General features: G+C 42.6%; 1 protein-coding gene across 1 annotated transcript in view; it reads right to left on the reverse strand.

Moving 5' to 3' along the window:
* The window catches only part of LOC126234991 (zinc finger protein ZIC 3-like), a 262,614-nt gene extending 241,079 nt beyond the window's left edge, over positions 1-21,535 (reverse strand). The window contains exon 1 of the mRNA XM_049943727.1: positions 20,147-21,535. Coding sequence (XP_049799684.1) covers positions 20,147-21,176 — 1,030 coding nt within the window. The 5' untranslated portion in view covers positions 21,177-21,535. The remainder of the gene's footprint in view (positions 1-20,146) is intronic.
* Positions 21,536-25,086: the final 3,551 nt, after the last annotated feature.

The raw sequence follows: 25,086 nt of genomic DNA on the forward strand, positions 1-25,086 counted from the left end.
TGAGACAAGCACGTTATATAAGATGGCCAACTTTCAACAGGAAAGCTAGTCGGGTGTGTCCCGACGAAGCGCAACAAGACTCGTAAAGAGTTCAGGAAAACCGAGAAACAGCAGAGGATACTGAATGGTCGACAGAGAAAGGCTACAAGTCAGAACAACTAGTTTTAGAGGTAAACGAGAGTACTTTGCACTGGCAGCACATGCCCAACTGACAGGGAAGTAATGTCGGGACAGCCTCACGAAAGTCAAATAAAATCACTGGTCTTCTCAAAATAGGAAGAAACAAAGCTCAGGGTTTATCGTTCGGTCGACCATACTGACACTGCAGACGCAGTAAAAGTTCGGAGAGGAGACAGCTGTGACAGTTCTGTCCTAGTCTAAGGAGCTGTTCCAGCATTGTCCTAAGCATTATACAGAAACCACTGGAGACCTAATTCAGGATGGCCAGATGAGGACCTGAACCTCACTCTTCCCGAAAGGAGTCCCGTGTGTCACCACCGCCCAAACGTCGCTCTTTAAACGTTGCCAACACACGTAAATAATTCATCAGACAGGATTAGCAACAATAGTAGAGAGTACGCAGATGATGCTGGCTGTTGTCTACAGGAATGGATCATTGGACGATCTTAAGGAAATGCAGGAAGATTTGGTGAAATGAATCCCGGCTCTCTTTAATCGTGTGTAAACGATATGTCCATAACAAAGACAAAGAAACCGATAGCGTCTGTTTTCAAGAATAGTACCCAACATCTGGAAAAGTCACATCGTATGAATGTCAACAAAATGAATACCCTTCGAAGCGACGCAATGAAGATCGTTACAGGAAATCTTAAATCTACACCAACGCAGCGTCAGTACTCGCCAGTAATGCCCCTCCAAATCTCCGAGCGATTGGCGCAGTGGAAAGAGTACAGAATGGGAAAGTGAGGGTCGTCAGGTCGGGTACGTATGTGGAAATGGCATTTTTCTTCAGTTTTTTTCTGTTTCTACGTTTCCTATATTGCAAATAACCAGAAACAGTATTCAATATAGTATTTTTATTAATATTATGGGAGAAGACATGCAGACGGAAAAGCCAAAGGTAAATTTCGGATTTCAAATAAGTTTCCAGGAAGAGATCGTGAGGCCTACACAAGAACTTCGTATGTAAAATTAGATCCTTTTATTGTTTTTCAGATGATGATTTACACATCATTGTCACGTACAGCTGCTAAGGGCTATTCGAAAGTCAAAATCAGGCTAACGGAAGTATCACTTCTTGGATACTTATTTGTACAGTCCTCGTGGACGACCGCAATACAACCCTTTATTCGAAATTATTTACAATCATAATTTTTTTCTTTTGAGTTTCATTTTCGTGACTTTTATGAAGAAATTAATAAATCCAATAAATGGAAAATTATTTCCGTTTATTTGCAGTGTAAGTAATGTAAAAATTGAAAACAAAGAAAAGTAAACAAAAGTTTGTGTCCAGAGACTCGACCCCACGACCCTCGTATTTACCGTTATGCACTCTTCCCGCTGCGCCAACCCTTGCCTTGAAACGACCCTAAGTGGCTCATGTCGAGCTCGACCCGCGCAAAAATGCTTTTTTTTTTCGCTAAACGCTAGGCAATCTGCAGCATTTGGACGAAATCCGTGGCGACGAGTGGGCGTTGTCCCCTTGTGAGAGAAGAATGGAGAAATTAGTGACGTCCTTCTATGATCGTAAGAAGACACGTACAATAGATACGACTATCCATCTCCAGGGGGGTGGGGACTGGGGGGTGGGGCGAACTAACCAAGAAAAATTTGGAGCTCCTTCAACCGTGTCAGAAGTGACCAAGCCCGAACCAAAGCAGCACTGCATGAATGGGGAATGAGTGATGATGATCAATACGACTGCTGAACATCGCATCAAACACTGGACAACGTGTTGCACCAATGACGAACAAGTAAATTCTTGGGTATGTGGAAACACGCAACCCCTGCAGCAAACCGGATGGAGTCTTTGGATATCCAACTATGATAGGAAATGGATATCTCATCTTCTTTTAGCTACTGCCGGTTCTCCAGCTTTCATTATTACCTCTACGCACACAGAGATACATGCTTTTACTGTTTCACACTGCTTAATCTTATAGTGTATTAATTCAATGTATGCACTCGTAAAATATAACTCTGTAAGCAATATGCTAAATAAATATTTGAATGGATGAAGATTTAGAGGTAACAGGCCCTTCTAAAAAGCGATGTACAAGTAAAATCTGTATTCGAGAAGGCTAATGTAAGACTAAAATTTCTTGGAAGTGTTCTGGGAAAGTGCAGTTCACCTCCACAGGAAACCGCCTATGGAGTATGTGTGACTAGATTCGTCATTTCCTGTCAGAAAGGTCACAGTTCGTAGTACTTGACGGAAACTCATCGAATAAAACGGAAGTAATGTAGGCTCCTCTGTTCCTGATATACATAAACGATTTAGGAGACAATCTAAACAGCCGTCTTCGACTGTTTGCAGATGGTGTTGTCATTTACCTTTCAGTAAAGTCATCATATGATCAAAACGAATTGCAAAATGATTTAGACAAGATATCTGTATGATGAGAAAAGTACTAAATAATGAGAAGTGTGAAGTCATCCACGTGAGTACTAAAAGGAATCCCCAAAATTCCAGCTAAATGATAAATGATAAATCACACGAATCTAAGGGCTGTAAATTCAACGAAATATTTGGGTTTTCCAATTATGAATAATTTAAACTGGAGAGGTCACATAGATAATGTTGTGGGGAAAGCAAACTAAACACTGCGATTTGTGGCAGAATACTGAGACTCTGCAACAGGTCTACTAAAGAAATTGCTTACACCACGCTTGTCCGTCCTCTTCTGTAGTACTGCTGTGCGGTGTGTGATCCACATCAGATAGGACTGACGGAGGACATCGAAAAAGTTCAAAGGGCTACTCGTTTTGTATTATTGCGAAATAGGGGAGCGAGTACCACAGTTATGATACGCCAAGTAGAGTGCCAATCATTAAAATAAAGGTGTTTCTCGCTGCGTCAGGATCTTCTCATAAAACTGAAATCACCAACTTTCTCCTCAAGGAGTGTGAAAATATTTTATTGGCACCCTGCTACATAGGGATGAATGATAATTATAATAAAGTAAGAGGAATCCCAGCTCTCACGGGAAGATTTAAGTGCTCGTTTTTTATCGCGCGCTGTGAGAGAGTGGAACAGTAGGGAAATATCTTGAAGATGGTTCGATGAACCCTCTGCCAGGCACTGAATTGTGAATTTCGGAACAATCATTTAGATGTAGATGTACATCCATAAGTCGGTATACTCCATATGAAACGGTAAAGAAATGTTCGCGGATCTTAAAATGGGAATCTTGGAAATAAAGGGAACGTAGACCTCGCGAAACCCTATTGGTAAATTTAGACAACCACAATTTCGGAAGACTGTGTAACAGTTACGATGACAAAATCGAATACGTCGCGGAGTGGCTACAGTTGACGCACTTATCTCCACGTGCTGTCCAGAGACTTGACGAAGTCGCTGAACGAACTAAAAGAACTTTACGTAAGAAAATGGTTCAAATGGCTCTGAGCACAATGGGACTTAACATCTATGGTCATCAGTCCCCTAGAACTTAGAACTACTTAAACCTAACTAACCTAAGGACATCACACAACACCCAGCCATTACGAGGCAGAGAAAATCCCTGACCCCGCCGGGAATCGAACCCGGGAACCCGGGCGTGGGAAGCGAGAACGCTACCGCACGACCACGAGATGCGGGCTTTACGTAAGACAAGACAGTTTTTCGCAAATGGAGCAGCAAAATTAGAACTAGTACCAAACAACAGAAAGGGAAAATATCATTTCTGCTACATATTTTATAAGTGCAAGATATGGCGATAGTAAAGTTGCCGAAGCGACATCAGGTCGCAAGGTTTGCTCCATGTGTGTCACAAGATACTCATTTCTTTCGTGGCTAATATCGGCTTCATTTAAAGTTTTTACGGAAGCAGATTCGTCTCTTTGGAAACGAGAGTCAGAATTACTGATCACGACACTGTGAAAGTAACTACAGTGTTCGTATTACGAAAGTGATGGGGCAATAGAAGGTTACAAAAAAATGAGTTTGATTGGCTGGACAGAGTTTTTAAGCCGATTACATTCAAATGCAATCCAGTTTTCTATCACAGTTTTAGGATACGAAGCTAAATATCTTAGCTCAGGGCTGTGGAGATATTCATACGTTGACGTCATGAATTAAAATGAACAGGAATATCATTTAAATTTAGCAAAAGTATTTTTTAAAATAATGATGATAAATACACAGTCCTCATTTTCCGTTGGGCTCATTATATTCGAAGAAGTAATAAAAAAGAAGAAATGCTTTCCAAATGATCAGAACATACAACAAACAGCACATTTCGCAGCCAGAACTTTCCATGTAAGTGATTTCAGAAGTTTGAAATAATGGGAAACGAAGTAAAACAGAAAATTGGCACGCTACATTCCTCAACACTCTTTCCCCCAGCCATAAATAAATCGCATTATACCGAACTGTATCACGCAATATAACAAGAAATTTTGTAAAGTTATTTGGGAAAACGAAATGTCTACTGTTACAGTTCGATTACTGATAAATTTTTATGAAATGTAATTAATAATAAAACAAAAAGATGCAGTGGAACACACCTGTTTAAGACATACATTATTAATATAAATTTTTCAGCAGCTAAATGAATTATCGTAATGACGCCCTTGCCCTTGCATATCTTGTCACAGACGTACTTTTCGTGACGAAGTCTGAGGCTAAATCACACCGGTACTTTTAAAGAGTTTTAGTATAATTGTCAAGAACATACTTTTTCCCTTAACGATTATGCAACACCTCTTCTTTCTCTACCTGTACAGTACTGCTTGTGAGATTTTAAGACCTGAGTCGCAGTTAAAAGAGTACCAGCGCTTTTTGGTTGCTGTTGTTCTCGAGGTATCCACTTACTGGACGGCACAAGTATGCCGTTTCGTGGTACGTTGTGAAGTGACACTGTTCGACGTAGGCGTGGGAGAAACATGCCACTTGGTAGACTATAAGAAGCTGTCATCCACACAGTCTACTAGTTCGTCCCTCTCAGTTTTTGCGGAGGAACATACAGTTTTTCATGTGCACAAAAACATTTCCTATCGCAGTAAGTAAGAAAGATAACGGTTGGGCCTATCGGGGGTAGAAGTCTGAGCTTTAGGCTCTGTTATCCGATATCCGTTTAGCCACCAATGGACAGATGGTGACGGAATCGTAAATTCAGAATTAAAGATGCAGTAGATTCAGTCGGGGATACGGAGACCTTTAATATAATGTCTCTTGAGTACGACCAAGTTCATATTTTTCTCTCCGGCAATTATCTATCGAGCCGAGCGCTCAACACGCAAAACTGTTTACTTCCGCTGTCGTAACGAATGGAGCCATTAACTACCGCTGCGGAGGAATCTCATTTAAAGCAGCCGCCGAGATCTGGGAGGGTGTCGCCGATACGCGATGCTCGCAATGGGAACTGTCATAATGAAGTATGCCTCCTGTAATAGTTCTCCCGGTTATTGCGGCCTAATCCTTGTAGACCAATAGCAACGAGGCGCTCAGGGCTGCCATACGTTAACGTTCCAGCCGGTGGCGCCAGCATTCGTACTCGTACAGGAAAGCCGCGTTAAATTACCTTTATTTCCAAGACTGTCAAATGACGCGAGGTACGTGCGGCCGGCACGTGACGCATTTGCATTGTAATTATACGATGCGACTGGTTTCTCCAGGTGGCGGAGACAGCCGAACGCTGACGGGCAATAATTCCGAAAAATATGGAAAAAAGAAGCGGTAAGTGGGAGGGGAGTGGTAGGGTCGGGGAAAAAATTTAAGCGAAAGAGCAGCATTATTTCACTCATTTTAGAAACTGGAATAATTCCAGCTGCGAAGCGTGCGTGCGCGCGTTACAAATATCTGGCAAAGCGGAGGCATCCATTTAGAATAGTTTATAAAGTATGTCGCGCCGTGCGTAAAAGACGGCGCGTAAACTCAACTCCTTTCTCTGTTTGCACAGCGCTATAGCATCTGGCACGTTTGGAGTTGTTTGGGGGTTGGGGAGGGGTTGTAGCAGTCCAAACACAGCCTCGCTCCGCAGTCTAGGGGCGGAGCTCGCAGAGGACGCGGCGATAAAAATGAATTTACACTTGCCCGTGCTCGGCGACACTTCCGCGTCCTGCCAGCAGCCAGCTCGTGATTCACGGCACGAGAGCCGCGCCTCTGCCGCGGAACAGCTAAACGAGATCTCGGCAGTAAGCTCTGCGGCGCACAGTGTTATGATTACACATTTTGCATAACGGCCCCCCTCTCTACCTGCGCAACAGGCGACTGCCGGCAACTCCGGCGCGCAATTTGCCTAATGAAAGACTTTCTCCCTGTTCAGCCGAGAGCCCTGCGTATAATTCTGCTACGATATTACTTGCCGTTTTCCCACGGAATCTCTCTGTGCGCGCATCAGATGATGACGTAATTTATTAACTGTACGGACTGCGTGGGGATAAAAGATTCGACAGGAGGGAAACTCTGGCAGCATTTATTCGCATGTCAAACAATGTTATTGAACTCTTGCAGCTACGTTATACAATACTAACTTTCGTAGACGTCTTCATCCCGCCTACGTCTTCTTGCTATGTTGCACTCTGAACTGAAGTTACTAGCGTGCGTGGCGAATTATGTGATGAAGATTTTTCCCAGGAAGAAACGACACTTCGTATAAATTCTGGCAGTGTAACAGCACTAAGAGGGCGCATCCTAGCCTTACATAAGGCTATGGGACACTACTCGACCTAGACATACTGCCTTTTGGAAACAGTGTCTCCATCTTGTAAACGATATTTTTTCTGCCTTTAAACTATCACCTAGTTAACTGCAGCCTGCAGATAGGTTTGCATCGTGAGCACCTTTTCAGGCCAGACGAATTACTAACGCATTCAAGTACACACTGTTATTACTTTATTCATAGATGCGAATTTTCAAGCAACTGTTGTATAAATTTCAGAATAAACCAATAATAAGTAGTTTTCTGTAATACATTTCTTGTACTTTACATGACCAATGTCTTATGATGTGTGACATCCCCAATTCTGTACGCTTCTAGAGGTAAGAAATTATTTTGTTGACACCTGTAAAGCGAAATTAAAATGCCTGTGCAACTGGCGACTGAATTTTATTCTGAAACATACGGCTGTGTTCAGAAGTTGGTTTGATTTTATAAATCGGATTCCCAGTATTTTACAGTCCCATTTTTCTTTCATTTTAAGCAGCTAACGGCTTGCTACAATAAGAAGTGAAAACTGGTCATGATACGAACTCAACGAACTGAGAATGGAATATAATTTTTAAAAAATACCCCTTAGTTGGCTTCTGAGAGGGCACTCATACAGCTAACGACACAAATACTTCGAAAATATACATTAAAAGGAGTTCTGCATTTCAATTACAAATGAATATAATAGCCGGTCTTTGAGGCACAGCAGTGCTGTCGCAGGTGTCGGCAAAAGACAGCCCATATTGATGACACGTTTTAGTAGCTGTTCGGACAGCCGAAGGAGACGTGGTAGAAATCCTCTGCTTTTCCACAAACTCATAACAGTGTTTCACCAAGCCAACACGATGTGGGTACTTCCTTCAACAGCCGGTGTTCCACCTTGGGTTGTGCTATAATTTTCTTCAGTCTCCTGGGGCATTACTTATTGTAAGGGCAAACAGAAGCAGCTCAAGTTTTTGACAGAAAATAGTAGCGCCAGGCAGGCTAGTAACGCGCATACGAATTTACAATTTCTTAGTAATTGCTTCCAAGGCAGGTATTTAATATCAAGACGGTCCCTATACAATAAACGTAATAATACGCTAAGGGCACGAGACGCAATATATTCTCTTTGGAAACTACCAAGCGAGTTAAGGCAAGAGATTCGTATTCGGGAGGTCGGCAGTTCAAATCTCGTCCGGCTTTGCTGCGTCTTCCTGAGATCACTCAAGACGAATGTTGGGATGGTTCCTTTGAAAAAATAATGGCTGTCTTCCTCCGCCACTCCTGTCCTTTCCAAGCTTGATCTCTGAATGTAATAGCCACGTCGCCAATGAGAGCAGACCACTGAACATGTCTAGCAAAATTTAACCTTCACAAGAAAGAACACCAGCTGCAAATTACTAACATAATTCAATAAATGATATAAAAGAAACGTGTTAACCTTAGGAACAAGACCAGCATCGGAAAATAATTTTGAAGAGTGGCAGCAGGCAAGTTACGTGAGTCTCTGATGACGCAGTACTTCGTCTAACCCATCACTGGTTGACAATAAGGTTTTTTTGGGGCATATTTTCCGAATTTAATGAAGAAACATGGTGATGTGATCAAATTATGATGTTCCTTATGCACCAATCTTTCTTCACAATCTCTGTGCCTTCCAGAATCTCTTTGCAGCCCATGGTGTATTTCTTGCTCCGTCAGGTAGTGTTGCAAATCTATTCAAGGAACAAAATAAAATCAGAACTGATTCAGTCAGTAAAATTCGGCGGTGTTTGGAATCCAATAAAGCTTCAACACAAACCTTACGTTTTAAGACTTTGCCGATGTTTTCACTTCGCACTGACAAGTCATCAGCCTGGTGTACAATACCGTCCTTTAAAGTGGGTCAAGACGTAAGGTATGCAACTACAAGAATTTAGAGACAATGTTCTTAGAGAAAATGTCTGTTCCAAAACATACTCACCCTGGAAGGGAATGCAATTCTCTTACTAATCGTTCTTCTTCTTTTTTTTTTTTTTGTGGAAACCGAGATATATCATGCTGTTCTAGTTATTACTTGGTATGTTAGCAATGCATCTGTGCTATTATTTAACCCTAAAAACCCGCAGAGAACGATAATCTGCACAGAATCTTTTGGCCAAATCTGCGTAAAAATGATTAAAAAGAAAGAATTCTGACTACCCAGTAGATATTGTTCCAGCGTTTACGATAAGTTCGTTTATTCTTGAAAGAATGCAGAAATGGTAAAGAGGCTCGATAGAAAAATAACTTCAAACTGCATATTTTGTCCGAAATTTTTGCGGTCATGTACCAATCCGACAAATGGTTGCGACTGCGTGGTCTCTAAGCCACAAACGGACGTTAATATCGATCTGACGACATGTGTTATCAAGTTGCTCACACACATAAATTGTAGTAATATTTGCGAGACACAGTAAACGTAAATCCAAATCAACGTAAAGAATCTTACATAATATATTCACAATTAAGGTTCGTGCTAAAGGATTGGCAACTGTAACTGATATATGTTGTTCCTAAATAGACCAGCAATAGTTTGGTATAATAAATGTTTGTTTTAGCCTTCTCAACTACTACATATGAGAGATTAAATACTAAATGCGTACTCTTTACCGTATTTCTCCTACACCGTCTTTCTAAGGGAGACATATTTTTAAGGAAATAGTATTTAGCCGTAAGATCTTGGATTCGCAGTACCGGCCATTAAATACATTGCAATTTAAAAGAGAAACTGTTGTCAACAGAAGACGAAGTCCAGTATTATTTACTGTATAGTGTACATTAATTGACTTGACCAGACATAGATAGGGTACTGGAAAGTGGCCCACACATAAAACTACAGTTAGTTCATGACTGCGACCTTCTAAAACACCGTTGGAAAAATTCTAGCTCAGCTTACTAGAATCGTGGCAAATACACGAAATGATGGTTTACCCAGAAAACGAAACATTCCCGCCTTACACCTTTGTTCCTATTGTGCACTGACACAGTAACAAAGCGCAAATTTACGAGAAAGTTCAATAATCTGCTTTTGTCTGTTGAATATCAGTGCTGAGTAGATGACTGAGAATTGTTACTTTTCTCTCCTTACTTAATTTTAATGTGATAATGTGATTAGTTCACCCATAAGCATATGCGCACAAGAATTGTAGCGAATCAATACGTTAGCAAGTCTCTTAAGCTTCCCACACGCTTCCTTGTGAGCGCTTAAATTTTATGCACGGAACGCTTCGCTGAATGCCATGTTTCAATTCCTCACTGAATAATCGTGATTACCGTGATTCCGACACGAGACAGATTTCTTGCGGAGGGAAAAAGAAAGACGTTCAAATCCACATATCTCTCCATTAAGAATCGAAGCTTTCAAAAACAATTAATTGTAATTTGTTTGAAGTGCGTTGTACGATGTTACATTAAAATTTCAAACTCACGTCGTTATAAAGTGTGGTATTTCTTCTGCTGTTAGAAGGTTGACATCATAGCTTAACATTCGAAACTATTTTGCATTTAGGTCCGTACTGCACAGTATAACAACCTTCTCAAAGATCTTTTATAAAAGACGTTTCGCAAAATATTTGACGATGTACTAGTGAAAGATATTTCACAGTGTAATAAGAGCAGTTGCTGACAGGTGTGAAAATTAACGAACAATCAGTTTAATAAGGCATGGTTGCAAACAGCTAACACGAATTCTTCACAGAAGCATGGAGACACTGGTAGAAGCAGACCTCGGCGAAGATCACTTTGGGTGACGGAACACGCCAGACAGTACTGACCCTACGACTTATCTTAGAAAACAAGTTAAGGAAAGGCAAACCTTCATTTATAGCTTTCGGTTATAGATTCAGTAAAGTTTTAGACAGTGTTGATGGAATACACTCTTTGAAATTCTGAAGGTAGCAGGGGTATATATAGGGAGCGAAACGATATTTAAAACTTGCACAGAAACCAGACGGCAGTTGTAAGAGTTTAGAGGCGTGGAAGGGATACAGTGGTTGAGAAGGGAGTGCGAATGGGTTGTAGCACATCATCCATGTTATTCAATATGTACATTAAACAAGCAGCAAAGGAAACCTAAGAAAAATTTTGAGTAGGATTTAAAGTTCAGGTAGAAATAAAAACTTTGAGGTTTGGCGATGACACTGTAATTCTGTTAGAGGCAGTAGAGGCAGCAGAGGGCTTGGGAGAGCAGTTGAAAGGAATGGACAGTGTCAAGAAAGGAGGATATAAGATCAACATCAACAAAAGCAATGTAGTGGAATTAAATCAGGTGATGCTACGCAGAGAAACTAAAACTAGTAGATGAGTTTTACTATTTGGGCAGCAAAATAACTAATGATGGCCGAAGTAGAGAGGGTATTACAATGCAGACAGGCAAATGTAGGAAAAGCATTTCTGAAAAAGAGAAATTTGGTAAACATCGAGAATAGATTTAAGTGTCAGGAAGTCTTTTCTGTGTTATTTGTCTGGAGTGTAGCCATGTATGAAAGTGAAACATGGACGATAAACAGTTTAGATACAAAGTGAAAAGAACCTTTCGAAAGATGATGCTACAAAAGAATGCTGAAGAGTAGGTGGGTCGATCACGTCACTAACGAGGAGGTACTGAATAGAGTTGGGGAGACAAGGAATTTGTGGCACAACTTGAACAAAAAAGTGATCGGTTGGTAGGATATTCTGAGACATGAAGAGATCACCAGTTTAGTATTGTAGGGCAGTGTGGGTGGAAAAATCGTAGGAGGAGTCAAAGTGATGAATACAGTAATCAGAGTCAGAAAGATGTAGTTCCAGTAGTTATAGAGGAGCTTCGTCAAACCAGTCTTTGGAATGAAAGCCACAACAAATAAGAGCCTAAATAGTTGTATCGAGTCAGGAAAGCAGTCCGCACTCTCCAGAAAAATATTTTGAAGCTGTAAACAGGATACAAATTCAGTTTTAGAGTAACTGAAGAATGGAAAGCATACGAGGAAGGACTGAGACGAGACATCGTGCGCACACAATGATGGGCGGTACGACGGTCAGTCTTGTCTGAAAGTCGAGAGTTTAACAAAAGTATTGAAAATTCCCAGCTGGTGGACAGACGCCGTACATCTCGCGACAAGCTGGCTGTAATACTTCCAGAACCGTCCTTCTTGGCGGCAACAATGAATATTCTTTAGCCGTCCACGTATCTACCCCTTAAGACTTCACATAGGTTACTTGACGTACACAACAGCTCGCAGACAAGCACTCCGCAGCCATTCTTTACACTCTGTCCATGAATGGAACGGGAAGAACCCTTAATATATGTTTACAATTAGAAGTACCCTTTGCCATACAATGTCATGTTCATTTTTCGAATATAAAATACGTGGGTGTGCACAGAACTCGGCTCCGCTATGGACGGCTCCCTGGCGCCTGTACCTGTTGTGACGCGCGATGTATAAACAAACGTCTACGAAGAAACATACTTAGCAAGCCGCTGTACAGTGCATCGCACCAATATTGTCGATTTACTTTCCTACTCCACTCGCTTACTGGGCCCAGGCTACGTTCTCAGCCTAGCAAACACTAAAACACATTGGGCAGCCAACGCCGCAATACCATCCCAAACGGAAACCGCAGCATCGCGGTACCTTCTCTGTGCCAACATAGTGGCGGCGATGATAATTTTTTGTTGACGATAAACATCTCCTCGCCACGCGACCGTTAGCAGCAGACCAAACAAATTGGAGTGATTTAACGCCAGTATTTAACTCCACTCAAGGAAAAAGAAAAGTACATCTGGCTTCTCTAAGAGCGTCAATCTCAAATATTTTTAACTTGTTAGAGAACCTGGAATCCTGTTCTCATCTAGAAACACTGCCACACGATCCTCACAAAAGGCGAGGTACACACTTTCTGGCGTGCTATTGACTAACCCTGGAATTCGTATTATCATCGGCTTTCGACAATACTTTTAGTTAAGTGAATCTACACTGAATTCTACACCCAGTTCTCAGTGAGACACACTGTGACATAACCGACTTCACATATTCAGTCGAATAAAGGATTTGTAGGTAATGACGACGTTTCACTAACACAATTTTCTGCAGTCTGCTGTGTTGGAAGAGGTTTTACAACCAATGAACTAGTATGAAAAATGAATGTGCATCCAAAGATCTTATTTCTAATTTGTGTACGACGTCTTGCTTCCTTTAGATGAGGAGAAGTTGAAGAATTGAAGAATTTGATAGAGCAAGTGTGAGAGTATATTTAGAAATGGATTATATCCAACCATTGCCCTGTAAGGGAGGCACTGGCGACTGTTAATGCTGTGTTCATGTAATTAAAGCGACTAAAAAGTACATATTGATGGATATTCAAAGAAATAAACAGAAGCACAATAGTAGATTTCGTTTGGGGAAATGATCATCTTACTAAAAATTAATTTACAAATGCTTCTGAGACGGAGAGTCTATAACTAATGTGTGCTGCCACTTCTGATCTGCAGTTGTGACAAATTGTATGTGAACGCATGACTCATCCACGTACTGAAAGCTTCCCAAGAGACAACGAAAAGAAGTGTGCTCACAAGAACAAGAAGGGTAAGCAAATAAGAGAACAGGGAGGGTGATGGATTTCGTAGACATTTATGAAGCTGAGGAGGAAATGGGCAAAACTAACACATGGAACAGGGACTACGGAAATTCTTCGTTGGTAAAACTTTTATTTTGTTAAATCTACGGAATTATACCTTGCTGTAAAGGATGAAACGTGAACGAAAACGGTTTGAAAGCAGTCCTACCGCACTATCCAGATATTTGTGTCGATGACAGTGAAAATGATAACAAGAAAACGCAACTACTCACGTACAAAAAGGAATTATTTTAGAGCAAAAATGGATCTGCAGAAAGCCACTGAGCTTTACTCATGTACAGAACAAATGAAGCTAGAATCACAATTGCTGCTGTTGGGAAACAGTACGATTCTTTCTTACATTGTGTGTCTAGCAGGAGAAATGTCGTCACCATCTGATGAAATACAAGAATGTTCGGGTAAGAGCATGAAGCGAAAATGTGCAAGAATGCGGACAGGTATTAGTCTGTGAACATGCAAACGTATAATGAAAGAAGTCTTGTGATGGATTAGGAATGTGTTTCACAATAATGGAAATGGCAAAAAAAGACGTCGGTACAAGTTATAAATTATTTACAAGTTACACCATATCAGTTAACATTAGAATTACCCCAGAAACACTGACCTTTCGCTGATTGTTGCAGTCATTACTCGCAAGGGATAGCGTCCCACACGTCAATTTGAAAGTAAAGTTCGATTGCAGTTGAGAAGGACGTCTAACTCAAGATATTATATAAGTTTAACTACAAACTAATCAGTGTGAGTACTAAAACTCCCAGTTCTCAAAGGATCTTTGTCTTTTGCTTCGAGTGGTTAACTAGAAGCATTCCCTGACGAGCTGGGTGAAGCTATTTTGGGACACGCTTATGAGCTAGGCCGGTGGTAAAGCAACAATATGCATTACATAATTTTTTTTATTATTAAACATAACGCTTCTGCGGTATTTCAAGTAAGACTCTGTAATGCTTTTTAAACATTTCGGGAATCAAATGTTTACTCATCCCCATACTATGAAAGTTCACCTTGTTGAAGCTCTTCCTTCAAGCATGAAAGTGTCGTAGCCTGTTTTGAGTCTAATAATGTTCAGTTCCCGTTTTCGTATCAGCACGTTTGTTGTTTCTTCCAGATAATGACAAACATTTTATGCTAAACGCACGAACAATCGAAGACAAGCCTTGTTCAGTTCTGTACAGTTGTGTCAATAATCGCTGTTTTAACATTGCGTTATCACAGGGAATACGACTTTTGTAGCGTGTCAATCTAAAAAAAGAGTTATTCTAATCTTACAAGACGCTTTTCTCGAGATAACATTATGTTAACGACCAAACTGTCCGTGCGAGAAGGCTGTAATGCATTCCTGAGTGCGGCAGACAGGCTCAGAGATAGGGGCTACAAGCTGTCGAACGAAACCAGTCTATCTCGTGGTGTGCTCGCGCACTAGAAATAACCTTGCAACGAATATGCGCATTTCTGTTCCTACAAAACTGCTGAAAATGTCACCCTTTTCCCCATCTTGTCATGAAATATCCACGACTGGGTGATTATTATTATAAATGACAAACAAAGCCCTCTGATTTTAATTTAAAGGGATGGGCGGGTATGACCTGTATATCGACGAAACATTTTGCTTATAAATGGAGACATGCACCAGACGATCACACAATCAACTGTGTTTTCTTAGTTAGTGACAAATAGCAAACTATACTCGCAATTTGCCAGATTAATTTTCAGCAAATATCAAGGTGATCTTTAATAAAAATTTACAAATTGTGGTTCTGTAAAAGTCAACAGCTGTTGGCTTTTTTAATTCTTGGAAAAAATAATCGTTAATCAACAACTGAGTAGCTTTGTTATCTGACGAATACATAATACATCGGGAACGCATTAGTAACTCAATAATTATTATAGAATAATTACAGTGACTACTTATATCGACAGAAGTACTGCCAGCTGTTGCAATGAATGTACCTCGATAGATTCCGTAGCGTATCTCCTGTGAAACATTTGTATGGAAACGACGTTACTTGTGCAAGAGAAAAAATTCAATTCAACGTAGTAACAACTCAAGACGATCAATACCGATCAGTATTATATGCGCTGATAATGAGATCTCATTATGATCTCCATAAAGGAACACATACTTTAGCTCAGTGTCAAAAATTTAACGCTTTTACTCACCTAAATATACTTTCGCTATTTCTTCGCAACACCACAAATATCAGCCGTGGAAACGTTTGACAAATGTATATGATACTATCCATAATGCCTATACGCTAGAATCATTCATTACAGAAGGTTTCTTTCTCACGAGGATGAATACTGACATTTTACATCTGTTTACACGAGTATTACATCAAAATATCAACAAGGGACTATAGATAAAATCTAAGGGCGTGACAACTGTTTACGATAACTGAAAAAGGTGCAACATTCGTTGGAAATTACAGTTCCAGCCCAACTGTAACTTAACAGGAAGAAACAGGACGTAATCCCATTACAGAAACGCGTTTAAACATGTAGATTTAAGCATCTTGGACGGGCCTCTTAAAATTTGCGGCATTCCGTAAAAAACTACACGAACAAGGACAAGGGATTGTGGACTACGAAGCTAATAAATGTCAAAATATTCCTATCAAGGGCGAGGGAAGTCGCATCTGCAATTTTCGCTGCCGCGCCTGTTCAATGCAAATTGCAGACATCCGCTGCTGCAACGAGCTTCGGCGTGGAAACGGACGGAAGTCGTCTCGTTATCTAAATACACGGACAGGAGCAACAAACTCTGCAAATTACCGACACGGGCGGCATGCCCATGCGCAGGCAATATCTCTGAGTGAATTAAGGACTTGTCTAAATAATTCATGAATTTCTGTAACACACACACACAGCTCACGATGCATGTCAATGGTACCAGAATAAACTGACAAACAACAACAAGAATACCTCGGTGCAACACGCAGCAAACAACATACAGGAATTTCATTCTCACCTACAGCAACAAGAAAAGCTGTGTGCAACACATAGAAAAGAAAATACATAATTTCATTTTCAACTATCCGATGCCTTTAAATTCACTCATAAATATGAAAAATCGTTCTGTGTCGTAACAGGAATATAGCCTAATACATACAGTATGTAGTTCATACATCTGTGCTTCCCTAAGGAAAGAATTATTACAACCAGAATAATAAAAAAATAAAGTTTTGCTAATGACACAAGGTTAACATTTATTGCCAAAAATGCTCTCGGTACTACTAGTAAAGTGAACCACAATACTGACTGTTTCACCTGTACACCTTTCCGTATTCACTACCCTAAACAAAACAAAAAGAAATATTGTAGCACAATAATAAATGTTTCTTCATTTTTACGCGAATGTTCAAAGTGTGAACCAATTTTTTTCTGTTTATTCGGAGATTTGCATACACAAAAGTCTGTCCAAATTACTGTATGTGTATAATTTTGCAGACTTTTTCTTTTATTATTATTGTTGTTGTTGTTGTTGTTGTTGTGGTCTTCAGTCACAAGACTGGTATGATGCAATCAAATCTCTCCACTTCTGATAAACTGATAATTCGTAGATGCCTCAGAATTTTATATCAGTAGATTCCTTTTTTAGTAAAGATTTCTTTTCTCCCTAATGCAATTCATGATCTATCCGAGCAAGTCATCTAATATTCTTAGCGTAGATAGTAAAAAAAAAAACGTACGATATGAATACAAACAAATGTATACCGTACAGTGAGTGCTTTGTCTGAAATTTGCATGCAAAATAAATTTTGGAATATCAATATACGAAGGTTCAAATGGCTCTGAGCACTATGGGACTCAACTGCTGTGGTCATAAGTCCCCTAGAACTTAGAACTACTTAAACCTAACTAACCTAAGGACAGCACACAACACCCAGCCATCACGAGGCAGAGAAAATCCCTGACCCCGCCGGGAATCGAACCCGGGAACCCGGGCGTGGGAAGTGAGAACGCTACCGCACGACCACGAGATGCGGGCTATATACGAAGGGTTAGGCACAATAACATTACATTTAGAGTGTGAACAGACGCTTCAAGTCTATGGGCCAGTTACTGTCAGATGCAGAATTTCACGATTTTGAAATTCATCGTAGTTATGTAAGAACGTAATAATTTCTGTACCTCTCTATGAAAACTGCACCAAATACAGAAGAAATTAGCTACATATGGGAAATTTATTTTCCTTGTTAGTAACATTATTATTCTGTCAGTCATTGTCGGGAAAAATGGCACGGTATTTATATCAGCCTGAATATGCTGGGTATTTTTAGTTGGAAAACGCTTTTAAACAGACATAGTTACATTTCCCAAATTCCGCCTATTCAAAAATGTGACACCAACGATTAAAATAACCCTCTAAGAACGAGAATTGCGCAAGTGACAGAGCGAAACTATATCTGTTGATGGACCACACCAGTGTCATTTAGAAATATAACAAATATATATTTTTTATCAAGTAGAAGTTGACTGAAAGTGGTGATGCAATCGAAAAGGACATTTTGATTTCCCACGAGAATGTGGGGTAACTTTCCATTTAATTTACTACCAGCCCTAAACTTGCCGGCGGTTAAGCAATTTCCTGAAGTAATCCACGAATTGCGTGGAATTCTGTCACGTAAGAATAATATATGAACAACCCAATCAGTTTTCTGTCAAGTGGCCGTCATCTTAAGCAAAGCAATTAAAAGGATACTCGTATGCTAGTACAAATGACAAATAGGCCTACATCAGAGTAATTTATTCTGAGAGTGTTTTATGGCCGCAGTGGCGCGCTGCCACAGACCTCCTTGTGCACCTGCTGCAGCAGAATAAGTTAATACTTGTCAGTGATGAGTGGGAACAGGCAGCTCGTAATTTATCCCATGTACTGCCCTCATAGATTCCAAGATACGCGCCTCAGATACAATCGATCGTGTCTCATTAAGTTTCCATATCTCAGCTTCTGTACAAAACTAACTTTCGACGCAGCAACAGACGTCGAAATTTCTCTATCTGGTCGTCTACGACAACCTTCACCGATCTGGAGAATGGGCAGGGTAGGGCACCGGAACAAAACGGATAGAAATGTCTCGCATTTTAATTTCCATAATTCGGTGACACGCAACGCATATGTTCCTGATTTTATATAAAGACGATGAACGAGCTGTAACCTAGTTTCATAGGTCATACACAATGTTACTGGAAAGTCCGCAACTGTGTCACTAGTGATGTAAATAATAAACTGCAGCAGTTACTTTTTTCATTTGTATCAACGCATTTTGAGAAATGATTTACATTTTCTGATGCTGTGGGAGTTTACAGAACAGCACACAGGCTTTTTCAAAAGAAAACTCTTGAATTCCCACAGTACTCGAAAACGTGCACAAATCCTTGAGACGTTGTGCTACGCATGAAAAAACGTTACATAATAAATAGGTTTTATTTTTGCAGCTTAAGTTTCCGTTTTTTGTTTCGTGTTTTTATTTTTCACATTCAACACAACAAAATAAATACGGGTAGTGTTAACTAATATGACAGAGGTGCTTCCGTTCTTCCAGTCATTTACATAATTGCTGATAAAATACATACTGACGGGACGTGAATATAATAACATAGATTTTAACGAGAGTAAATTCCGTGGACTCAAATGAATTGAGAAAAATAGGTGAAGACTTTAGGTACTCACACAGCATTAAAGTAAATAACTTGTTCAAAAAGTTTCTCACACGACACGATACAAAGAACAAGATAGTTTACAGCTAAGTTAGTAGTATGTGCACATAGTCTGCCCTTGAAAGAACGCGCAAAATGTAACCCACAAAATCGTAGATACAAAATAAATTTTTTTTGAAACCTTTGTAAAGTAGTGGACCTGACGATGCGGACTTAGTGACCCAAACCTTTCGTGGAATCGTCAAATAAACTGACTGGTTACATACATTTGAGTATATCGGCTGATGCTGGTAACAAGTTACGATTGGGCTTAAAAAATTCGCATTGGAAAAGGATGCAGTTATTCCAGTGTACGTCCTAATAATGGTAGGTTACACACCAAATCGTAAACGTCCTATGACAGAGCAACGCGACAATAGCCTATTAGGCTTTGCGGTTGGTGGGAAAAAAACATTCTTACATTACCTTTCCCGCCCAAACATGTTTCAGGAATTTCATGCCGTCGTTAGCGATACTCAGTTTATTAAAATTTTAGTAGTACTTGATTAGGCGTTTTAGGACGTTCATTTACCAACTAGTAATTAAGATTTGAATCGAATACAGGCATACTGATGACGGTGCGAATGGAAGGAAATAATCTGGGCGACAAAAATACATAAAAAGAACCTTAATGTTGTCAGTTTGTCAATCCTCACTTTGTACCAACAGTAATGAAGCCTGCGAAGATTATCTGTCTACGACTGAATCAAGACGAGTTTGCGGCATCTTCAGTGGCGTTGGTGCTGTTCTACACCGCAACGCGTCGGCATTTATCAGTTGCTGACAGGCACTGATAACCCAAAATCCGGTTACATAAACGTAAGCAGGCGGAACACAGAACCGCAATTTCTTCTGCAAACACATCTGGTTTTAGAACACGAAATAAATCCGGGGCCGGTTGCTGCTCGCATAGCACACAAGATAAATCCGGGGCCGGTTGCTGCTCGCATAGCACACAAGATGTACAGTGACAGGCGCAGCGCTGAGCCGGGACTCACCGGTGTGCGTCCTCTTGTGGATCTTGAGGTTCTCGGAGCGAGCGAACACCTTCCCACAGCCGGGGAAGGGGCAGGGGAAGGGCTTCTCGCCCGTGTGCACGCGGATGTGGTTGACGAGCTTGTACTTAGCCTTGAAGGGGCGGCCGTTGCGCGGGCAGCCCTGCCAGAAGCAGGCGTGCGTGGTGCACTCGGGCCCGCCCACGTGTTCCACCGTCAGGTGCGTCACGATCTCGTGCATGGTCGTGAACGCCTTGGCGCACGTCTTGCGCGGCGGTGGCTGCTCGGGCTCGACCCACATGCACGACATCTCCTGCTTGACGGGCTGGCGGAAGCGGAAGAAGGCGCCGTGGTGCGCCGCCGCGGCCGCCGCCTGCTGCTGTTGGTGGTGGTGGTGCATGGCGGCGGCCGCCACGTGGTGCGGGTACGAGTGCTGCGCCAGCCCGTGGTGCGCGTGTGGGTGGTGCGGGTGGTGCGCGTGGTGGTAGGCGGCGTGGTGGCCGTGCTCGACGCCCACGCCGGCACGCGCCGCGTACACGTCCATGCCGAGCCGCATCTGGTGGTTGAGCGCGGCGGCCGCGTGGTGCGATGCCAGCGCGTGGTGGTGGTGCTGGTGGTGATGCGCGTGCGGCAGCACGTGGCCCGCCGCCTCGTGGTGCAGCGCGGCCGCCGCCGCCGCAGCCGGGAACAGCACCGCCGCCGCCCCCGCGCCGGACTCGCCGCCGCCCCCGGAGGCCGCGGCAACGCCGGCCCCGGAGGCGGAAAACTCCTGCGAGTGGTGGTCGCGCCGCAGTAGGAAGTCGCGCGCCGCGTAGCCCGCCGTCGCGGCGGCCGTCACGGCGCTGCCGCCCCCCGCCGCCCCCGCGCCGCCGTACACTCCGCTTCCACCCCCGGAGGCGGACGACGCCTGGTAGTGGTCCGCGGTGCCGCCGGCGCCGCCCTGGTGCACCAGCGCCGACGACGGAGGACTCATCTTGATGCCCATGGCTGCCAGGTGGTGGTGGTGAGTCGGGTCCACGAACGGACTCAACATGGTAACTCGGGTCTCCCCCTCGCAGACACTCTCGCCTCAGCTAGTCCTCCACACGCCACCGGTGCTGCCCACTGTCACATATTCCGGACCGTCGAGCGCGTCATCTGCGACAACTAGCCTCGTAATCCGGACCGCCGGCGGGCACGGCGACACGCACCCGGTCCATACTGTTCCTAGCCGCGGGCCCGGAAGTTATCGGGAGAAATCGAGCAGTCGTTCGAGCGAACTAACGAGTTCAGTGGAGCGCACAGCCGGCCGGCGCGCATCCGCCGCGTGGAGGGGGGAGCAGCTGGAGACGCGTCTGCAGGTAGAGACAGAGAGAGGCCGGACGCGACGCCGGGACGCGGTGTAGCTCGGCCCGTGCTTGCAGCGGAACTGGCGCGCCCTCTCGGGCGAGCCCCCCGCCTCGGGCGCCCGCGGGGGCCCCTCCCCTTCCCATTCGTCGGGCCGGCCCCCCTGGGGGTCGGACCCACGGCTCCCGCCTATCGTCGCGCCGCAGGGGCCCGCTCCCATTGGACACCGCCGCCGCCGCCAGCCAATCGCGTCCGCGGGGGCACGCCCCCGAAACGTGTCTATCGCGTCGCTACAGACAGTGAGGCGGCAGTTCCGAGGGGCGTCATGCGTACGCTCGCAGCGGAGCGCGCGCGTTCCAGCCAAGTTTGCAGCGTCCCGCTTCCGCACAGCCCTGCAGGTCCCATGAATTCACGTTAACATCAAGTACAATATTTACGGCGAACTGTGACAGGTCTTCATCATGTTGAGCACCACAGCTGACTGACACTAATATTAATGATCAATGAAAAGCATCTCAACTGTATTATTCCGCATTTGGGCTAGTCTCTTCGTAGAACAACTTCAGGTTTCCACATCTTCTTCGCAATCTGAAGATGGTTTAAGAACTGGTCAATAAACTGTGTAATTATGCAGCTGAGAAGGTTTTGATTAATCATTAGGGTTATAAACTGTTGCCAAGTCCCACAAGTAAATATATAAACGACACCCGCCATACCGATTTCACGCCACACAGACAACTTGCATGTGAAAGTTTGCAGACTAAACCCACCGACACGTGGACTCGTCTCGCATTACACTGTCAAAATTCTTTGACATACCGTTTATAAAAAAAACTACAACCACGCACTAACTATTGTAAATGACATAAGTAAAGTGTGAAACATTTCATAAACGATATTTGACAAATATATTTTATAGTATGGTAAGGGCTTTAGGCATTGTGCATGCGGACAACCTTTACTCGAACAACCGCTTCGTTTTACGTGAAATGTAGCTGGACACTACTGAGAGTGCATCTACACTCCATATGACAGTTTGTCGACAGAAATGGGTGTCGCTCCGCAAATAATAGTAAAAGCTCACCTATCGCTTTTTGGAATAAACAAAATCTCGGAAGACAGCGGCCGACTTTTTCTTTGTACATTCAATATTTTCATTGACATAGTCAGAAAAACGTCTTAGCTGTTAACCGATTGACAAATCATAACTTGGAGCCCATCCGAAGCAGGCTAACTACATAAAACGTTTTCTGTGACAGTGTTAGTGAAAATACTAAATGCACTAATATTTATGGAACTATCGGCAGATAACCTTATACATGTGGCGGTGTATCGTGGAGCGCGCTACACTTCTCTGAACAGTCAATCTACGATCGTTCAGGCGCATTTTAACAATCAGAACGAAAGGTAGCATTATTTATAAAGGATCTCAAAGGTGATGGAAGCTCTCAGCACGCATTTGAGGTTTCTACTGAGAGAATAGATGAGATGCCTGCGATAAGCTTAAAGCCAACAAAACAGCGTTACGATGTCAGATACAAGAAAAAAAATATGAAAAAATAAATGCTGGGAAGCTGTATTTGGCAGGACGATACTGAATGTCTGAAGCAAAACATTTTCTTCTTGTTCATTGCATAATTTCCCATTTCACTTGGGACCAGCCCTCCTAATCTTGTTACGGCATTCTGAACGTACTGTGTCATCTAAGGGTGCCGTCCCATCGCTTGCACGTCGTTCTTTATGGTTCGCTCCAGGTGTTCGGTAGGCGGCCGGGGCCTCTCTTCGAAGGTACAAGCTACAGCAGAAAGTGTTACTCTTCATTTACACGATTTTTAATGTGTTTAGTTCATATGAAACGCTATTAAAATAACTGTAAATGTATTTCACTTATCTCAAAGTAACACTCACTTTATTTTTCTTCTGGTGATATGGGGCGCTTCCATGTGCATCGATCAGGTACTGACAGTATTTATTGAAACTCTAGTGACTAATTCCGTGAAAGAAGAAAAACTTTTTCCTGTGTATTTTCCAGATCCAGATGGAACTTGAGGGATTTTTACATTTAGAAGATCCGTCACCGACTGTGGGATTAACGCTGTATCTCCTCTTCTTGCCTTCTACCTAAAGTAGGGCACAGACGAGCGCTTCTATCTTAGTCATTTGTTAGGGCATGACGTGTGTAGGCAACACAGGCACCGACGTCTGTCAGGAACTCACTACAATTAATAATGGACTGTATGCGTGCCGTTGCAAGTAGAGATTTACCCTAGCTGAAATCTATATCTACATACACACCATGCAAGTCACAGTGCAGTGAATGAAGTCCTGTTCCGTTCGCGCACTAAGCGAGACAAAAATAGCGATGTTGACTGATTTCGACTCAGTTTCGTCGACGGAACAATCGCGTGTATACGCGCTCAGCCTCAGTGAAGAGCTCTTCACATCCCCTCTCCCAAAATCCGTGATTTTCGCCGAAAACCGAGCCCTGGACGTTGGCTTCTGTGCCCAGTGACATTAATCACTAAACCACAGGTGCGTGTGGCTAAGTCTCAAAATAAGAATTACTATTAAGGATGAAATAAAGTAAGTTACTTGAGATTCCAGTAAGATAATTTGGGCATCATGGTGAAATATTCACAGAATTCCCTCTCGCCCTGTTGGAAAGATGCAGTGTCCCTAAGTAATTAGGCACAGCATCTTCACCGGAATATGATGGGAGTGAATACTATTAAAATTTCACATCTCAACGTGAAGAAAATCAAACTGAATCGTACCTACACATCGAATCTCTTCAAGAACTTGTTGGGCTGAAACCACTTACATTTTCGTATTTTAGGTTCCTAACTCAGATTACTACTTATCAGCAATTGTTACGTCCGTATTTGTTATATACTCGTACACAAGAGATGCAACACATCATCAGCCGCCCTCCAAAATGAGTTCCCTTGAACTGAAATAGAAGAAATCTCTCCACTGGCTCATTAACAACTCGATCACATATGAAAAACTCCTCGCTGAGCCTGCAGCCTCGAAGTAAACTTTAACTGTTGTGTAACTACGATCAAGTGAAAGTTTAGGAACACTTTCCTTACGGTCCATCGACAATGCTGTAAGAAAATATTGACCACAGATTCAAGACTTGGTGAAATTCGAATAAGAATCTAAGTTCAGTTTGATATCCATTTGCAATAACAGTTTCTAATAATACCGCTTGTATGGCATCCGTTTCTATAAGACCGAGCGAGGTGGCGCAGTGGTTAGCACACTGGACTCGCATTCGGGAGGACGACGGTTCAATCCCGTCTCCGGCCATCCTGATTTAGGTTTTCCGTGATTTCCCTAAATCGTTTCAGGCAAATGCCGGGATGGTTCCTTTGAAAGGGCACGGCCGATTTCCTTCCCAATCCTTCCCTAACCCGAGCTTGCGCTCCGTCTCTAATGACCTCGTTGTCGACGGGACGTTAAACACTAACCACCACCATCCGTTTCTATAACAGGCATGTTTTACGCGCTTTATCTTAATAGTGATTATAAAATTATTATAAAATATTACAATCTTTACAGTATCCTCTACGAGACTTCTTTTCCGTTTAAGTGCGATGGTACCAGCAAAATTC

Source organism: Schistocerca nitens, chromosome 2 (genome assembly GCF_023898315.1).
Source record: "Schistocerca nitens isolate TAMUIC-IGC-003100 chromosome 2, iqSchNite1.1, whole genome shotgun sequence".
In the NCBI taxonomy this organism is placed as follows: domain Eukaryota; kingdom Metazoa; phylum Arthropoda; class Insecta; order Orthoptera; family Acrididae; genus Schistocerca; species Schistocerca nitens.